The sequence below is a fragment of the Cupressus sempervirens genome, chromosome 2 (genome assembly GCF_028749045.1).
Source record: "Cupressus sempervirens isolate cs-2001-9-10 chromosome 2, ASM2874904v1, whole genome shotgun sequence".
NCBI lineage: Eukaryota > Viridiplantae > Streptophyta > Pinopsida > Cupressales > Cupressaceae > Cupressus > Cupressus sempervirens.
The window spans coordinates 599200533-599219801 of record NC_143119.1 but is presented as its reverse complement, the minus strand read 5'-3'; the positions used below and the strand labels follow the sequence as shown (position 1 = coordinate 599219801).

At 36.2% G+C, this 19269-nt stretch overlaps 1 protein-coding gene across 3 annotated transcripts in view; it reads left to right on the top strand.

Annotated features, from left to right (window-relative positions):
- Positions 1–15845, top strand: part of LOC149574821 (guanine nucleotide-binding protein subunit gamma 3-like) — a 57893-nt gene extending 42048 nt beyond the window's left edge. For 2 of the 3 annotated variants that reach the window (XM_089814658.1, XM_089814657.1), the window contains one exon: positions 15428–15845. In XM_089814658.1, the coding sequence (XP_089670784.1) occupies positions 15428–15653 (226 nt within the window). In that variant the 3' untranslated portion in view covers positions 15654–15845. The remainder of the gene's footprint in view (positions 1–15427) is intronic. The other variant, XM_089814659.1, reaches the window with a different exon arrangement.
- The last annotated feature ends 3424 nt before the right edge of the window (positions 15846–19269 follow it).

The following is a 19269-nucleotide window of genomic DNA, read 5'->3' as shown; positions in this document are numbered from 1 at the left end:
TATCCTCTTCCGCAATGGATATTTGGTCATATCCAGAGAATTCATCTATAATTGAATAGATTTTGTGCCCTACGACTTCTTCCAAAATACTATCGATGAATGGTATCGGGAACGGATCTTTGATTGTTATTGGATTTAGGCATTGAAAGTCCACACATATCCTTATCTGAGTGATGTCCGTCAGAGATATCACAATCGGTGATACCTACTCACTCATTTGCACCCTAAAAATAATGCTTGCTTCAAGCATTCGGTTGATCTCATCAGTGACCTGTGTGACATAATTTTGTTCATCTTGTACGATCGCTTTCATATGCGTAGTGCTCCTATCAGTGGTATACTATAGACGCATAATTCCGGCGGTATTCCTTTCAAATCCTTATACGTCCACGTGAACACGTCCTTATATTCGATAAATATTTTAAATGTTGCCACTTTCAGGACTGGATTCTAGTCATCTCCCACAAATATATTCTTCGGGTTAGCTTCGTCCCCTAAGTTCATCGTCTTTATTGTAGGTTTTTTGTATTTAATAGGTTTGTCTTCACTAAACGTATGGGCAAGTGTTTCATCTATCTGCGCTTCTCCTTCCTTCACTTCTCTATACTCCTTTAAGAATTCATTCTCCTCTCCTTTTATTTCCATCCTCGACCCCTAACATGTTACAGCTTGGAAAGAGCTCATAGTCCTCCATTTGCCAATGGACTAAGCCGTTCACCAAATCTAGGTCATCATCGTTGGACCCTCCTTCTAGTCTGAGGATACCTTCTTCATTAGGCTCCATTCGTTTCTTCCATTCGTCGTCTCCTCTGCATTCGCCTTCGGAATCCGACGATGCTACCTCCTCTCCTACCATTTGTGTATGTAGGTCAATTATAAATCTCCGACCTCTACTTTCGATGGACAGGGCATTCCGTTTCCAATCATGTTTTACTTTCACCTGTACTAGCCAGCCCTGACTGAGGATGGCATTGTACCCTTTTCTTTTTAATGGTATAACCACGAAATCCAATAAAAATGGCTATGTACCAATGGTTACAGGTTGCGCCATCAGAGTCCCTAAAGGCTCGATTTTGTACCAATCGATAGTGAGCAGATGAAATGTAGGTGGCCATAATGTAGGTTGCCCTAACTTCTTCCATACGTCTTCTGATAGTACATTCACTCCTGACCCTCCATCTACAATTGTGTTTGTATGGTTCCTAGAATACCCATCTCTACTACTGCAAGGTGTCTTCCCGTAGTGAGTGCAATTAGCATTGGGTCTGCCATGGTCGTGCTGTGTCCACCTTGTGCGTCTTTTCTTGGCTCTTCTATTGCCTTCGAAAGTGGTGTCATGTTTAGGATTGCATTTCGTAGCTGAGGCATTGTAAGAAGGTCATTCAGCTTCATAGGGACCTCTGTTTACCTACCGTATAATATTTTGTTTTGCCAGGTTCCTCTTTGAGGTGCTAGCAGTGTCCTTTGATTGCGATTTTTTAGCCTCCATTTCTTTTTCTAATTCTGCTCGTGCTTGCTGCAACCTTTTCTTTTCCTCCTCCGATTTTGGATACATTTTCGCTTGCGTGCGAGTGATGGCTAATGTCTCCTCATCATCACATGTTTCTATATCTAACAAGTTCAGCTCGGGCTTGGGGTATTTTGAATCCTCATGGTCTCCAGGACCACATCATTTGCACAATAGCTGTGGTGTTCCCTTCGTGGTACAGTCTCTGGCGAAGTGTACCTAGAGGTTGCACGCCCACCATTGTATCATCGGTCGTCCGCTCGAATCACATTGTATTTGGCTTTGGCCCCCATTATTGTTATTATTATTATTATTGTTACTGCCTCGTCCCCGTCAGTTGTTACGGTACCCTTCTGAGGTTGCATCATTGTTCGTATTCGTTCTTGCTCTCAAGGTGGATACTTTTTGCATTAGTAATACTTGCTGATGTCCCTTCTTTTTCATATTGAACGAGCATTCCTTGGTGGAATTTCCCGCAATTTGGCAGATATTGCAAAATTATTTTTTCAAATAGGAGCCCTTTGTGTGGCCCTCCTTACAATTCATACACCACAGTTCCCCTTCTCTCGTTGGGCCAGGATTCTTTTTTATGTTTTTGAATTCCTTCATCATTTGTAACATGTCCTTTTGTAGTGCTGGAACCTTCTTACTTGACTCCTTGTCGCCGTCGCTGCTTTTGGAGGATGAATCATCTGAGTCCGATGATTTTTTTTTCCTTTTTGCTCATTTTCTGCTCACTCTCTAGGTCCATTGCTCGGTTATATGCATCCATGTATGATGCTGGAGGTACAATTTTCATCTTCTTCTTCAGTGTTGGTTGTAGCCCTTCAACAAACCACCTTTTCAGTCAGCCTCCCTGCATATACACAGATTGTTTTATTTTTTGCCTGCTTAGTACTATAGATTTCCACTACTCTCGCATTGTCATCCCTCAATAGTCGGAACTGTGCTATGAATTCTTTCCTAATGTCTGGCCATGAAGTTAACTTCTACGGATTGGCATCCGAAAACCAATCAATCACTACTCCTTGTATGGTCGCCAGAATTTGTTGGACCCAATCATCCTGGTCCATTACACCGTTCGCCGTCCAGGTTGTTTCACATGTTTTACAGTGTTGGATTGGATCGGCCGTCCCATCGCCATTAAACTTTGATAGTTTTTCCTTTGGTCTTGCCATTGTTAATTTCTTCTGAATCTATTGTACTTGCTACGCACTCGCGTTGTTCTGAGTACCTGCGTTGTTCTTAATACCTGCATTGTTCTGCACAACTGCTCTACTTTGGACAACTGACCTACTTTGGACAACTGCGTTACTCGGTGTGAAGAGATCTTTTTCAAGCGAAGTTGTTTGATTCTCTACCTGTGTCCATTTGTTAGGTATATCAAGACCGAAGAGTTCAACCCCACGCTTGTGCTCCTTTGGCACTTCGAGCCGTGCGGGTTCCTTCCCTTCCGTTCGGATTCTCTACCCTTGGCGTATACAAGTTTAGGAACTCCTCCCTTGTCTCTTCTACCAAATTCAATCCCTGGTGCATTTCTTCAAGCAAGTCCTTGGCACTTGGTCTACTAGGTGAATGCACTCCCTTTGTTAGTGCTCCTTCACCCCCTTGGTGTCCATCGGTAAGCTGCTGAAACTTCTGTTTGCGCTTTGTCTATTATGTTAAAATTAATGCTTCTTGTGTTGTGCATATATCATCTTTGTCTTTTATTTTATTCCTATCCTTATCGAGCAGATTCGACATTAATCTTCATAACAGCTCTTGTATACCAGGTTCGATTAGCAACAACGCCAAATGTTTACTGTACAGGGTAAATGGATACTTATTGCATTAATAGATTAAGATGTAACAAAGAACAAAGACTTTATTCATATAAGCAAATATGCAATTCCAATTACAATGATGATTCAATAGTCCATTCGAGCGATGTGCATATACTTTCCCGAAGGGGTGACTCAATTGTCACGTGCCCTTTCAGATACCAATTCTACCGTCGGCTATAATACTTTTTACTGACAACATATTTCACCAAGATTGTTTCATTGATCGCTAAGTTAATTTGAACAGATGACCTTGGCACTAATATAATGCACACTAAGAGTCAAAGCAATCCAGTAAAGTGAATCCCAGATTTGGTAAATTTAAATTTTGTCTATAAATAAAATGCACACTATAAGTCTCAGACTCCTACCAATCCTGTAAAGCAAATCTCCTGATTTGGTATTGTACTATTTTTTAGTCATGTACCATATAATTAAGAAAGCCAAGCATCAACAGCCAGAGTCTTCACTGAAGGAGCTAAAGTAAGTACACCCATTTTGAATAGATGTCTGATAAGGAGATAACTGGCTACTAACTTGAACCTTGAGAAATTTTTTGACATAGTGTCTTGGCAGCAGGTGGAATCATTGGACAAAAACACAGGAAAGTTGGCATATTAATGACTTCCACTTGATACTACTACATGCTTATCAAAATTAATTTAAAAGAAAGGTGCCTTCTACACTAAATATTGACTGTTTCAATGGTTTCCTAAGCAGGCTTGAGGTTCACTGGAATGAATTTACCTTAGACAAACAATGCTTATGCATTCATTACATTCCTGGCAATTTCATCCCAATCTTTTGGCAAGCACCTCCATAATAACTTTATTTGCAACATTATTCTAAAGAGTTTTACTATTGATTCGCCAACCTTCAAGTCTGTTTCTAATATAGATCTTACGGAATTCAATAATACTGGCATTAGTTTGCCCTCCCAAAGATTCTTTAGATAAGACCTCTTCATACAGAGAACACTTATGTACTAGTAAAGATTTACACAGGTTTGTAGAACTTAAGAAGCAGATCTAAAAAATCTTGAGCTTCTAAAGAAGAAAGCATAGTTGGAGCAAGGCAAGACTTATTATTTTAAAGAAGTTACAAAACATAAAGTTTGCCCCTTCTCATCATATTGTTCTATCTTAAGTTGCCAAACATAATAAGTTAATAATATTTATTCTACAAATAGCCCCTTAAAACTCTACCAAAAACGTTGAGCTTCATGTTATGTTTAGAAATTTGATTAATTGATAATTATCAATGTCTGCAAATGAATAAAGAAGGGAAATTTTTTGATTTATAACCAGGATTAATAGCTAATAGCCTATAGGAATATAATAAAAACAGGGTTCAAGATATGAGAGTATTCAGAGATGAATAGATCTGTCGCCTGTCTCTCTCTAAGAATTGCAACATTGAACTTGGTAACTAGATCACTGAAGGAGTCAGAGCAACCTTAACATGTATCCAACCTGGCAAAAATTTTGTAGTTACCTCACTACTTAATTGCCCAGGTAAACTGTGCAATTCTTTCTTTATATTCAGATCAGTTAATGCACAAGTTAACAATTTCATCCTTCTTTATTAATGCTTGCTGTTTTAAAGTTGTAACCAGAGAGCCTTGCCGATTCCTCATTCAGTTTCCTAATTGAAGTCATCTACAACTGTTTGCTTTGCTACATGGAGATTGCAAGCTATCCAATTTTATAAATGAATTCATGAAAAATGAAATCATATATATCCCAATAAATAATTCCTTATGAAGATAAGATTTTGAGTAAGATACAAATGCTGGCTAAGCAAGAACATTTTCTGTCTGTTTTGTTGAGAAAGACGTGGTAACAATTTTTTTAAAATTTCTTAGATGAAAATTTATATTTTTTTAATAAAAATGGTCTAGTGTCAGCTTTATCTAATTAGGATAGATATTCCATTTGTATTCCATTAATATAAGTCTTAACATGCCAGAAATTGATACACCAGATTTAGTTTTCTGTCTGTTAAGTCTGGTATGTCAATTTTTCCGCTCTCCCTTTCTTGTTGCCCTCATCATTTTTTTTCCAAATAATTTTTGTGTTAGATTCTGCAAGACAAATGATAACTCAAGATCTAGTGTGAGAAATAGCAACTGTAAAACTGTAAATATAAAAGACTACAGAAATTGAAATAGAATTATAGAGTTAAAACAGCAAAGAGAATAATGCAAATTCTCAGTAAGCAAAAAAACATTAGGAAAGCATAACAAAATGAAGCTACAAGATGCACAAGTGATGGATTTTGACACAAGATTTGAAACTGAGTATATAAGTCAAATGAGAGGTAGGAGGTGACAAATGCAACTAATGATAAGCAAACACCAAATAGTCTAAAAAATAAGTGCAACTCCCATGGAAGATGTTAAACACCTCACACTACTCACATTGATAATCATTTTATTTTTTCTAAGCAAGATTAACTGGAGTGTAGGATAGACTTACATAAGAGGAAAATTGATACCTACACTAACACTTTGTGTGGTTCTTCTTGAGCATTTGACGCAAAATTTTCAGTGGAAGGTAGCTGTTACTTTCTTCTTTATATAGCGTAAAATGTCCAAACGGGTTCAAGTTTGCAATGTCAACAGTGGAATATATCTTCATGTAACAAGGTAGGTTTAAAATGATGACATTTATGTCCACTTAACAATCTCAAATGGACCATACATCAGTGGCTTAAGCTTCGTATGGAGTCACACATTGCATAAGTAAAGACTAATTCAGTCTCGCCATCTACCTTTGAATAATATATAATGGACCTCCTCAACCTTATGCCTACCTCTGAATGGGTGGTCAAATTTTGACTCTATCTAAAACAATAGAACTAGGCAATTTAAAGTGAACCCAAACATTAATGGAAAAAAAAAAAATTTCGTGTCGTGGTCGTTAACAATTCTCGTGTATGTACATATTTTGTGTAAAATGGTCTACAATAACAAAGAAATTATCATGCATTCTATTCTTGACATAGAGAAGCTTCCTTGAAAATGTATGGCAATGTTATCCCTTGGTTTATAAAAAGCTATTAGTGGATTATGCAATCTCAACTTTATATTGCTTGACTAGCTTTTGCTACATACAATATTGATGCAGTACAAGGTAGGTGGATCCCCAAAGGAGATGACCAAGCCTTCAACAAATACAACACAACAGAAGTAACAAGATATAATTGCAAGAAACCACTTTATTATCAATAGATCTTCAATTACATCAAATGTTCACCATACATTCCATTGTTTCATAAGACAACTTGCATGATAAAATATACTTAATGCCATGTTGTAAGACCTTCCTGGTTACGACCAATTACATTCCAGATTACAGACCAAAGTTCTCTATCCAAGCTTCCTCTAAATATCTTCTTGAATGATACTTCCATGCTACTACCTACTAAGACTCAAGGACATTACATATATAGCCATCAAGACACATAGGTTGGCTTAGAGTTCACAATCTCTAATAATAGGAAACATACATTACATTATAGGACTGACCCACAAATAATTAACGACTAAATACATAATGCATGAGATAACACTGTTCGGCCTCACGTATAGGTCCACATGTTAACCAACTATCTAGATCCAAGAGTGTGTAAGCCAACTCTTAAATGTAGGACCACATCAAATTAAATACTAGGCATCGAATGAAGAGCAACAAAGGAAAACAACACCAAAGGAGATGAAGCATAACTTTCGCTAGCTATCACATAGGATTATGTACACTTAGGGTAATGATCCATGATATGTTCTCAATATGAAGCCAAGCTTGTGGAATCTGGAAATAGAAAACAAGTGTTTGCCAATACAAGTTGTTAGATAGGTAACTGCAAACAAAAAACAACAAATATATTTTTGGGTGATGCAAGATTGCCAACAACCCAAGGATGCTCTTGCCTCAAACACCCAAGGTGACAAAAGATGTTCCATAAGGACTTAAGAACATCTAAAATAATTCAAAACATTAATCCCATGCCCATTCTTAATCCACAAATCCTCTTCATCAGTCAACATAGAAGTCTGTCCAAACTTATTGCCACAACCAACTGTATCATTAGTAATCTCAGATCTGCTATTGCTACTACAACTGCCATGATGAATCATACCTGCTACATGCCTTCATTTGATTAGGAATTTCTTTTTTTAACCTATACTCTTAATCACAAGATCAGATAACCGTCTTTCAGTAGTAGGAACCTCAATTGCAAGGTTTGCTATCTTCAAACTGAAAGTCTTAAAAACACTTAAGTTCTTTGCTTTGATAGGTTCTTCATCTTTCAAAAGAATCAAAACAAATTTCTTGCCATCCTTTTTAATTGTAACAGTATTCTTTCTGCAATCCTGCATAGCTCCTTTATTAAATTGCCAGGGTCTACCAAGTAAAACATGACAAGCACTCATGTCTACTACATCACATTAAACTTCACCTTTAAAAGGTCCAATATTGAAATTAACAAGACATTGTTCGTTAACCTACACCCAATGATCATCTTGAAACCAATTGATACCATAAGGAGTAGAATGTTTTAATCTTTGCAAACCAAGTTTCCTAACCATTTCTTCAAAAACAAGATTATTAGTATTACCTCCATCCATAATAGCTTTACAACATTTACCTCTAGACTTACAAATAGTTATGAATAAATTCCTTCATCTCATTGGGTCAACATCATGCTTAGCCAACATGATTCTCCTCATCAAAAGAGATTCTCCAACTTTTGGTGAAGCCAAATCAACATTAGAAGATTCCACTTTCTGTTCTTCCTGTACTACCAAGTTCACACTTAAACATTCAAAAGCTCGGTGTCCATCCTTACCACATTTTAAACAAGTACCTCTGAAAACAGACTTCTTTTCAGAAACAAGTTGCTTACCCTTATCAACTTTAGTAACTTGCTTACCTTGCTTTCTTCCTAACTTTTCTTTAGCGTTTAATGCATATTGCTAAGCATCTTGAATTGAACTAAGTTTCAACATACTCAATTCATCCTGACTATTGAATTTTAAACCATTAACATACCTTGCAACCTTTTCCTTAGAAGATTCATGACGTCCAGATATAATTTGTTATTCGTAATATTCTTCAATATAAGCCTTCACATACATATCTTTTTTCTTTAAGCTCTGTAATTTCTTAAACAATTCAAGTTCATAGTCTTCAAGGATGAATATAGCCTTCAATCTAGAAACCATGGGTTTCCATCTAGCAATCTTAGGCTCATCATTATCTTCTCTATCCTTTTGCAATTCTTTCCACCACAAGGCAGTATGACCTTTCAACTTAGTTTGGGCTAACCTAACTCTCAGTGGATCTACAATATTTTCAAGCTCCAAATAATCCTCAAGTTCATAAATCCAATCTATCAACTCCTCAGGATCTAAAGAACCATCATAATTAGAAACTTCATTCTATGATTCTTACCAACTTGTGCCATAGCCTTCAACAATCTTTCTTCTTCTACAGGGATCTCTTATTTAAGTACTTCAACATCTTCAGCGGCTTCAACATATTCTTCTTCAGCTTCAGGGTTTCTTCTCAAGCCATTTAAGACATTTCGAATCTTCATTCCTCATCTCAACCTTGAATTCTTCAAACATGTTCTCCAAGCTCTTAGGGTTCATTCTTCTATAGGTGCATATTGACTTACAACAAGGTGCAACTCCCTCAAACTTCGGCGATCTGTACACCAACAAGGATCAACAAGTCTCTAACAAGATTCCAAACAAAACTTGAACAGGTCCTCTGCAATTGTGAGCAAAAACTTCAATCTGCCACCTTACAATCAAGGATTTCAAGTCTCCACGAGCTCTTCAAGCTTAAACAAGATCAGATCAGCAACTATCAAATCCAACAACCCTGATCAGTCACCAACAAGATCAACAACCAGCTCCGATAAGATCAATCTGATCAAACCTCACTCTAATAAAATCAATAAAATCAGCCTTGCTCTGATACCATTTGATGCAGTACAAGGCAGGTGGATTCCCAAAGGAGATGACCAAGCCCCCAACAAATACAATACATCAGAAGTTCACAAGATATAATTGCAAGAAACCACTTTATTATCAACAAATCTTCAATTACATCAAACGTTCACCATACATTCCATTGATTCATAAGACAAATCGCATGATAAAATATTCCATATGCCAGGCTGTAGGGCCTTCCTGGTTACGACTAATTACATTCCAGATTATAGACCAAAGTTTGCTATCTAAGCTTCCTCTAAGTATCTTCTTGAATGATACTTCCATGCTACTACCTATTGAGACTCATGGACATTACATGGACAGCCATCAGGACACATAGGTCAGCTTAGAGTTCACAATCTTCAAATATAGGAAACTTGCATTACATTATGAGACTGACCCACAAATAATTAACGACTAAATACATAATGTATGAGATAACATTATGCGGCTTTAGGTATAGGTCCACACGTTAACCAACTACCTAGATCTAAGAGCATGTAAGCTAATTTTAAATATAGAACCATGCCGAATTAAATACTAGGCATCGCATGTCGAGCAACAAAGGAAAAATCACTCGAGAAGATGAAGCATAACTTCTGCCAGCTGTCACATAGGATTATGCGCACTTAGGGTAATGATCCATGATATGTCCTCAATTTGAAGCCAAGCTCCTAGAATCTAGAAATAACAAACAAGTGTTTGTCAATACAAACTGTTAGACCGGTAACTGTAAGACAGAAAACAACAAATATATTTTTGGGTGATGCAAGATTGCCAACAACCCAAGGATGCTCCTACATCAAATACACCCTTTTACACCATATTTTTGTCCTTTTTGCTACCTCTGCAAGTATCCCAAAATCTTTGTTAGACCGAAGTGATCAGCAAATTTTAAGTATGGACCTCTTTCACTAGTTGAATAACTTATTTTCTTCAAACACAAAGCTTTACTGACTTTTAGAACATACTTTCATGGAGTTAATGTTATTCTTTATGCTCAAAATCTGCATCCCGCTCTCCATTCTCATGCAGATAAATCTCTAAAAAATTTGTATTGTGCGCATACTTGTTATCCTGTACTTTATGGACAAGTCAATGTGACCAAAGCTGAAGCTAAAGGTAGTTTAGAGTCTAGTCTAAATATCAATTGACTTCTCAGCTGCAGCTTGTTTATAATTGATAACCAAATGAAACTGTTACAAGTTATCCATCCATTTGTAAGTTGTTTCTTTTTATAATCTAGATTGTGTTTCGAAATATTGGGGTGCTTGTTGATCTGTGCAATTTGGTTTCTTTGCCCATTGGACAATACTTGCATTTTTAACCATAAGTGCACACAATTCTTTGTCACATGTACAATAATACAACCGCCCTGGCTATTTTCAAATGAAAGCATAATAGCTTATTGTGTTGTAATGGAACTTATTTATCAATCTCATGAAAGGAGTATGATCCTTGCACAGACCATTTATATAAGCCATCGTGTTAAGGCATGAGCATCACAAGAACTGAGCAATTTAAAAAGGTACAAAATATGTCAACATTTTTTACAAAAAAGTTGAGTTGATTCGCTGCTTGTTTCAAAGACTTATCCGTGGCAGCCAAGACTTATGAGTCTGCTAAACCTTGTGAGTTTTGTCAAACTCACAAGATTTGTCCATTACGAAGTAGGCCGAGTCTGTGACTCAAGGCTGTAGGTTCACTAATTCTGACTCGGACTTGAATATTTTAGTCCTTACCAAGACTCACCAATTCTCAACAGTATGATATACTTGAAGGTTGTTTTTCAGATACCCTCCTTTATTGTCACCTTCTAAAACCCATATTTCAAGTCTAGCTTTGTGAAGTGCTTGGTAAGTTGGAAGAACACCTATCATGTCATAAATCGGCAGGAGAGGGCACATATTTTTAATAGCTATCTTATTTAAGACTTTGTCTCTGTAAAACTTGTCTTCTAGGAAGTAGAATCTATAACAACAGAAGAACTACATGAGAAGTGTTAGGATCATATTGCGCCCCAATCTAACAAAGCTTAGAGGTTATTTTTTTATCACCTTTACCTCTGTAAGTGATTGCCATCAGAGACCAATAAGGAAAGGGGGAAATCTAGTATTAACTGGATCTCTTGTTTTGTTGCTCTCTTTGGTGTCATTTCCATGGTCTCTTGGAAAACTTCCTTGAAGTAACAAATCTTTGATTTTCTTTTTGTTCTTTGTTAGTAGACATGATAGAGTAAGATTTATATTCAACAATTTATTTACTTTCTTTCTCAAAATATTTAAGATTAACTCATGGTTTGATTAACATTGGTTAAGGAGAACTTTTTCGATCTTTGGTCAAGTTGTATTCATTGGCTGTTCTTATGCAGATAAAATCTCTCTCCTACATTAATAGACTGCCAAATGCTAAACCCACATCTATGAAGGGGGGCATCATCTACCACAGCCTCTTCAATGAACTCAAAAGTTTCCACAAATTGTGTTTGCATTGTTTGCGACTTATATTTCTACTCCCTGCTCTATCTGACCTAGTGAGTATGGATAAGGATGATTATTGCAATAAACTCGATTCCAATGTATCAACTCCCTAGAAATCAGATTTACTTGTGAACCACAATTAGAAAAAGAATCGTTCTTGATATTAATCAGCAGCAAAATCAATGGTGCTGGCCCTTACAAAACCACAGTCCGAGGGTGTAAAAACTAATAATGCATAACAGTAGAGAAACATTGACTACCTAGAGAAGTAACTGGTAAACAACTACAGACAAAGTGGCCAAATAACCTATATACAACCAGCTCACCATCATATTACTGATAATAACAATATTCAAATGAACCTATTTCTATATATAAACACAACATAAAATACTATCAAGTGTTCTCCCAGGGCATAGAACCCAGGGTTAAAGACCAATTCAAAAAATTTCTCTTTTTTGGAAACCCCACAGGGCGACAAGTTGTAGAAACCATATTCAGCCAGAAGTTAAACATTGCAAGGAGATATGCCTGACTGGTACAGCACATGACTCCAGTTGCCCATAGGAAACTTGAATAAGTCCTTGTAGTTTCCTTCTCCATCTTTTCCAAGGATCTTCCACTGCAGTACGCACAAGGAGGTAGCAGAAGTATGCATAAACTGAAGATTAAACTTGGAAACACTCTCCATCTTTCTTTCCACCTCCAACAATTTGGTTTTCAAAATTTCACTTCACTCTTCAGATTGGCCAGAGCTTGCATATTTTAACACAACCTTCATAACCCAGTTTAGGATTGGTAGGGTTGATATTTTCTTCAGCAGACATCATGCACCCAGTAGGGTCAATGGGCTTCTCTTTCATACTGTCTGAGACATGGGTGGAGCTGTGGGTGGTAGGCTTATTAGAACTACCAAGAGTATCAGCTTGAGAGTGAACACCTTCCATTTCCTTTCCTTTCCCTTCCTCCTTAGCCCTTCTGTCCTCCTGATCAGTGTTTTCACCCTCCAAGCCATAATCAAGAAGCAGGTAATCACCTTTTCTTGCAATCCTGGTAGCCAATTTGTTAGACTCCTGAGGGTTACTATGCTCCTCCTCCACATCCTCCTCCTCACCGACCATCTCATGAACAAAAGGTTTGATTTTTCTTAGTGTGATGGGCTCTTTACCTTGAGTCCATGTGTGTCAGGTGGGAACATCAGAATTGAACACTTCAAAATAAGCAGGGCGTAGGCAATATTAAGGGCTCCTAGTTGATGAATACTTTTTTCCTACTAGGACCTGGCATGCCAATGATATTAGCAGGAGGGGGAGACTGGAACAGAGGTGTCATAAACAATGATTGGTCGAGGTGGGCAGAGGGCCAAGTAGAAATTGTAGAACCGGCTAAATATAAGACCCTGATGCAACATGAAAGGTTTCTTACCCTAGGTTCGAGCACTCTTTTTAACATCCAAAACAAAGCATTCAAGAGAATTAAGCAGGAAAAATGGAAAAGAGATAATTTAGTGATCTCTAAAATGATTGGAGGGGGTATGTGGTAGAAATTGCAAACCTTGAACCACCCTTCAAGAGTAAAATACCTCATGATCATGAGGCAGACTTGGTCCCAAGGCTGTGGCAACTGTTCCCTTTCATAACCTCACATCTTGAGTGGAGCTTCATTTCCCTTGAAAAACCTTTGCTATTATTGTCCACAACCTGATTGGTCTTCTTCCATATTGTTCATTCCGTATCTTCTTTATCTGACTCTTGTTATGAATGAGTTTGGTGTGTTCTCGTGTAGCATTTCCCTACACAAACACTCCTCTCTATGCATGAAAGTACATCTTATCATCCACATTTATCCTTTTCCGCATCTTCTTGCTTTCAAAGAAGAGACACAACCTTAGTGCAGTTCCTGGGATGCAATTCCAGATTAAGCTTCCAACATTTCTTATGACTATGAACATCCGCATCAAATGCCCAAATCAATATATATATTTTTAAGTGTGCAAGAGTAATAGCATTCTGTTTGTGTTTCCATTTACCTCTTGAAAGTTGAAACCAATTTTCAGATTGAGCACATATGAAGACATTGGTTGTTTTGTCGTGCCAGATATTTGTGCTTAGAAATCAAATCACAGGCCTCCTAAGATGTTTGTAAACAATTTCATGGTACTTCATGCAGGCATCATAGTCATGTGTACCCCATCATTTACAAGGCTTACTTCTACGTACATATCTATGCTGTTGATTGAAACATTGTCATCTTATATAACACTCCTCACCATAATATACATGATGAGAAGGTTTGTTGATTAATTATTTTATTTTGTACAGCTTTTTCTGTTTACCCTTAATTTCTGGCTTTAATTTATACATATGGAAACTGAGCTTTAAATTTTCTTTGCTGCTCTATTAAGGTTTAAAACAAAAGTTTTCTTCATTTCTGAATCAAGCTACTGTTGAATGTTAATGGACTCATGCCTCATGGGCTAGCTAAATTGGTCCAAGTGGAGTTGTAAACTATTGTCTTAGCTAGGTAAATTAACGGTGTCTAAAATGTAAAACCCACCTTTTGTAATTTGATACCTGGAATCGTAGTTTTAGAAGATATTTGCATGAGTTCTGGATTGATTTTTTACATGTAGGGATGCTCTTTTGTGATTCTTTTTGGCATCTCTTTGAAGTGGATAATTGAAATATAGTATATTTGATCAAGCTGCCTGTACAAAGACATGTAAACCCTGAAACATGGATATCTTGGATTTTTTATTTATTACATTAATTGCGGAGAGTATGATTTTTCCTCTCCAAAGCTTGATGGCCATGTATTCTTATTTATAACATGGTAGTAAAATTCTTTCAAGGCATATAACACCACCTTTTGACCGTCTTAGCAAAGTTACTTTTCACTACTTGATGAGAGTGAAGCAGTCATTGTTAAAATTGTCACATTTTTAGATCTTTAATTTTCTTTATCCTGGTGAAGTATTTATTTTCCAAAATCAGCACCATGATTTGAGAATTGTATCATTTCCTACAACTAGTAGAGGGGGTGAAATTTTCAGCCGTTTTTCTTTTCCAGCTACAGGAATTATTCTTTTTACTTTTTGCACTTGCTACTTCTCTCTTCTTAATTCTTAGTTTGAATAATACTTCCTATAAGGCTAATGTAACCACTGATCAATCTACCAGGGTAGCAAACTTATTCCCTTCTCTATATAGGTAAAGTAATAGGAATCTTAAAATGGTACATTTTTGTTGCTTTCTGTGGACACTGCATAATCATTTATGTTCCACTGATTGCATGGTTAGAAACTTCAAAGCTTGCAGTCCTAGAACCCAATTCTCATTTTCAACAGTGAGTTCTTTTCTGCTTCACATATCATATGGTGTTTTTTTTTCTTTGAATGCCTTAGTCTGAATTGTGTACTGCACTTTAGGCGAGTTGAACAATCTTTACATTGTCATTGAAATGTTGTGGCATATGATTTAATTCAATGTTCCAAAGAGAATGTTGTAGCAGGCAGTTAGTGGAAGAGAGAGGAATGGAGTGATGTTTCTTCCCTTATTCTCTGACGTTTTTGTCATGCTGCTGCAAGAAGCATTTATTTGTTCATTTTTTCTTACAGCATAAAAGATCAATCTACTTTAGCATGCTGCTGTTATCTGAAGGAGCGATCACGTCAGCCAGAAACTTCTTGCTGCACTTGCAACTTCTTCGTAAGTTGGAGGCCCTCTTGTCCAAAGTTCTCATGCAAATCGCCTTGTAAAATTCCTAGCTCATCTTGCTGTAAATGTTCTTGCGCGGGATGCTTCAAATGTGTTAAGTGCTGCCATCCATGCAGAACATTGTGATGGACGTTGATGAAATTATCTGGACACAGTTTCTTTTTATTTGAACTTCAAAAATAAAAGTTTTGATTGGTGGCAAATGTATTTGATGTTTATATGCTTTCATTGGGAATATTTGGAATGAAAATAATTTTATTTTTGATATTGTAGAAGATGCTTGAGGATAATTAGTTACGACCTCCAATTTGAGGAGCAGAGTTGCTTGTCGATGATCCTTCTACCAATTTTCTTATGCTGATTTTAACTTTTTTCCATACTATTGTGTTAATTGATTTGAAAAAATGATTAAGGTACTTGAATTGGTTCACAGTCATAGAGGCATTTTTATGGAAGTTTCTGTTCCAGGCTAAGGCCACAGCTAAAGCATAAACGGCATTTATTTAAAACAAAAACATTAAGAAAAAGTTTATATGATTTAAATATTGACATCCATTAGGCTTTCTTTCGTCTCTAGGCTGCAACTATTATAGAGTTTGATCAGGGACGTAGGATGATGTGGTAATAATTCTGGTAGAAGTAATAATTCCGGTAGAATTATCTCATAAATGCTGCATAACAATTCGTTTGGGGCACCCTAGCATCTTCCTAGATGATCTCACCATACTATTCGAAATAAATGAATGAATATTTTAAAATACAATGTAACATTTAAATAAGCACAAATGTGCATAGATTAGCTCACAACAATTGGTTAGTTGTCATCGATTTATGATTTTGAGATTTAGATTTTAAGAGTTGAAGGCTTACACTTGCAACTGGAAAAGTAACTTTGGTCAGGCTGGCCCTTGTAGATTTAATGGTGTCATGGAACAAATGTATGCAAGAATATATAATTTGTTAGCTAGTTATTACCTTCATAATATTTTAATGAAAGTAGACTTAATATGTAAGGCAAAATGGAACGGTCATGCAATTTTATTCATTGCATTGTGTTCCTACTTTGATATGCATGGGATCTATAGTAGGCAGATATATGTTTAGACTAAATAATTTAAACATAATCTTGAGTGTTTTTATAATCGTCTAAATTGACAATAATGTTCCTACATGGTCCAAGGTAACGGATCTATTTCTTTGAATCGAAAGAATAATGCTGGTGATGTCTATTTTGTTGAAGGTATCAAGCATAATTTTCTAAGTGTTCTTCAATTAAATGACAAAGAATAATGTTTAGAGTTTAAAGGAGGTATGTACAAAATTCTAGGAATTCCAGAATATTTGTTTGCTATCGAGAGATGGACAAGAGGTAACTTATTCCATTTGGTACTACTATTAATAGTTGTTTGGTTGCAAAGATTGAGGATAGTTGGTTATGACATAGAAGATGTTAACATGTGGACTTTGATAGCTTGATTAAGATAACAAATAGTAATATAGTTAGAGAGTTACCTTCTTTAGTAAAACCAGGCAATGTTATATGCAAGGATTGCCAATTGGGTAAGTTGACAAGTATTACTTTCAATAGAAAAATATTATTCATCCGAGAATATTTTATATTTAGTACATACAAATCTTTGTGGGCCAATAAGAACTAGAAGTCATCATGGTGATAAGTATATCATGTTTTTTATTGACGAGTATTTTAGAATGACATGGTTACTTTCTTGAGAGAAAATTCATAATCTTTTAATATGCTCAAAATCCTTAAAGTGGAAAGATCTTGAAATGCTTAATATCCGATAGAGGGTGAGTACACTTTTTGAGAATTCATTGACTATTGCAATAGGAAAGGAATCAAGAGACAAATGTTAGCTCTGAGGACTCCTCAACAAAATGGTATAGAAGAAATGACAAATAAACCAATTGCTAATGTTGCAAAGGATATTACAGTTTTTTTTGGAGAGAAGCTATAAGTACTGTGTTGAACTTGATGAAAGATCAACCCCACAGCTCCCAAGAATCACCTGCATGCAAACACATTTCATAGAAGAGAGAAGCAAAAAACTATGGAGGCTTGAATTGCCAGATCAATAGATGAGACATTCTTGATGAACACAAAAATAGATTGCTATTATCAACAATGAATCAATCTCAGTTAATGTTTACAATGAGAGATCGTCTTTATAAAGGAGATTGAAACCCTAAAAAAGTAACTTAAGTTGCATCAAAATAATTAATAAAAGAATTAATTATTGGATGCTTAAAGTTTAGCTTAAGTAATTAGAGTTAATTAGAAAATTTCTAATTACTCTAACATCCCCCTTTAAGATAAACTTAGAGAGTAGCTAAAAACTTAAAAACTACTAAAAGTAGATTTTGGGCACCAACAAACAAGGCTTGATGAGGTACTCATGCACAATCAAATCTTTGAAAAGAGAAGAAATAGAGAAAATCGCATAGGAAAAACCCCACTCCAAAAAAAGATGGAAAACATATTAAAATAAATTAGTGAAGGACTGAAGAAGCCTCCAAATTAGGGAATGTCCTAGAAGATAGGAACAAAAGATCATGAAGAACACCATTGAAGCATGTAGAAGTTGCAAAGCTTTGTCAAAAGTAACTATTGATCTGAAGATCCTCCACTGAAATAGAACTTGATTAGGTAGAGAAGATTGTAATCTGCATCAAATCAGGAGGCACATAAAGGCAAACAACTAAACTCAAAAATACAATTGGCATGAAACACCAAAGCTTGAAGAGCTGATCAATCGAACTAAGAAAGCTTGAAAAACAATAGAAGAACCCCCCTTAATGCAGACAAGGGTGAGGTGACAAGAAACTGGAAAAGTGGACCAAAAGAACTGCATGTGAAGGAACTACGATCAAGATGCACAAAAGAGTACATGTGTGTATTGAGGTGATCAATCTTAGACATTTCATGAGGCTAATGTCATGGAAGGGACACTCACTAGACAAAGGAAGATGATAAACAAAGACAAAACATAAACCTTCCATGGCACTTTATTAGAATAGTGCATGTACAATAAGGCACAAGATATGGTGAATTCCAAGAATACAGTAACTTGTATGAGTGTCCTCAGATGACATTGCTTGAATCAAAAGGCAAACAAAGACAAATAATTGCAATGAAAATATAGATGGAGTATGACATTTTATCTTAGTGCGTTTGCAAGAATGCATACAAATGATGTCTAAATAGACCAGAAGAGACATAAGACTAATACAATAGATGGTACAAGTCATGACGAATCATTTGAAACAACGAAATCGATCCCTGGATCTGAAACAACCAAGTTATCAACAAGAATGCAAAAATACAGAAGATTGAATATAATGTGTTTGGAGTAGAATCTAGAAAAACAATCAGCATCACTAGAAAGAGCTCGAAAAGGCCTTTCTAACAATATAAATAATTCTCAAATCGGAGATCAAATGCTCAAAATATGTTTTCAAGAGTGCAAAATGGAACACCTAATTTTGACAATAGAAAAAACCTTCAAAAAAGCATCAAAAGTGAAAATCACATGTACCATTATGATAGGCACAGAACCAGCTTTTTGACGATATCTCGTTTTCAGAAAACAAAGTCCGTATGCTCGAGATATGAGAAAAAACGCGAAGGTAGGTCCAAACAGAGCATGAGGAGGTGACAGAAATGTTGATGCAATGCTGATGCCGTTGACATTAGCAAGTGACAAGCCCAAATTTGACATGATAA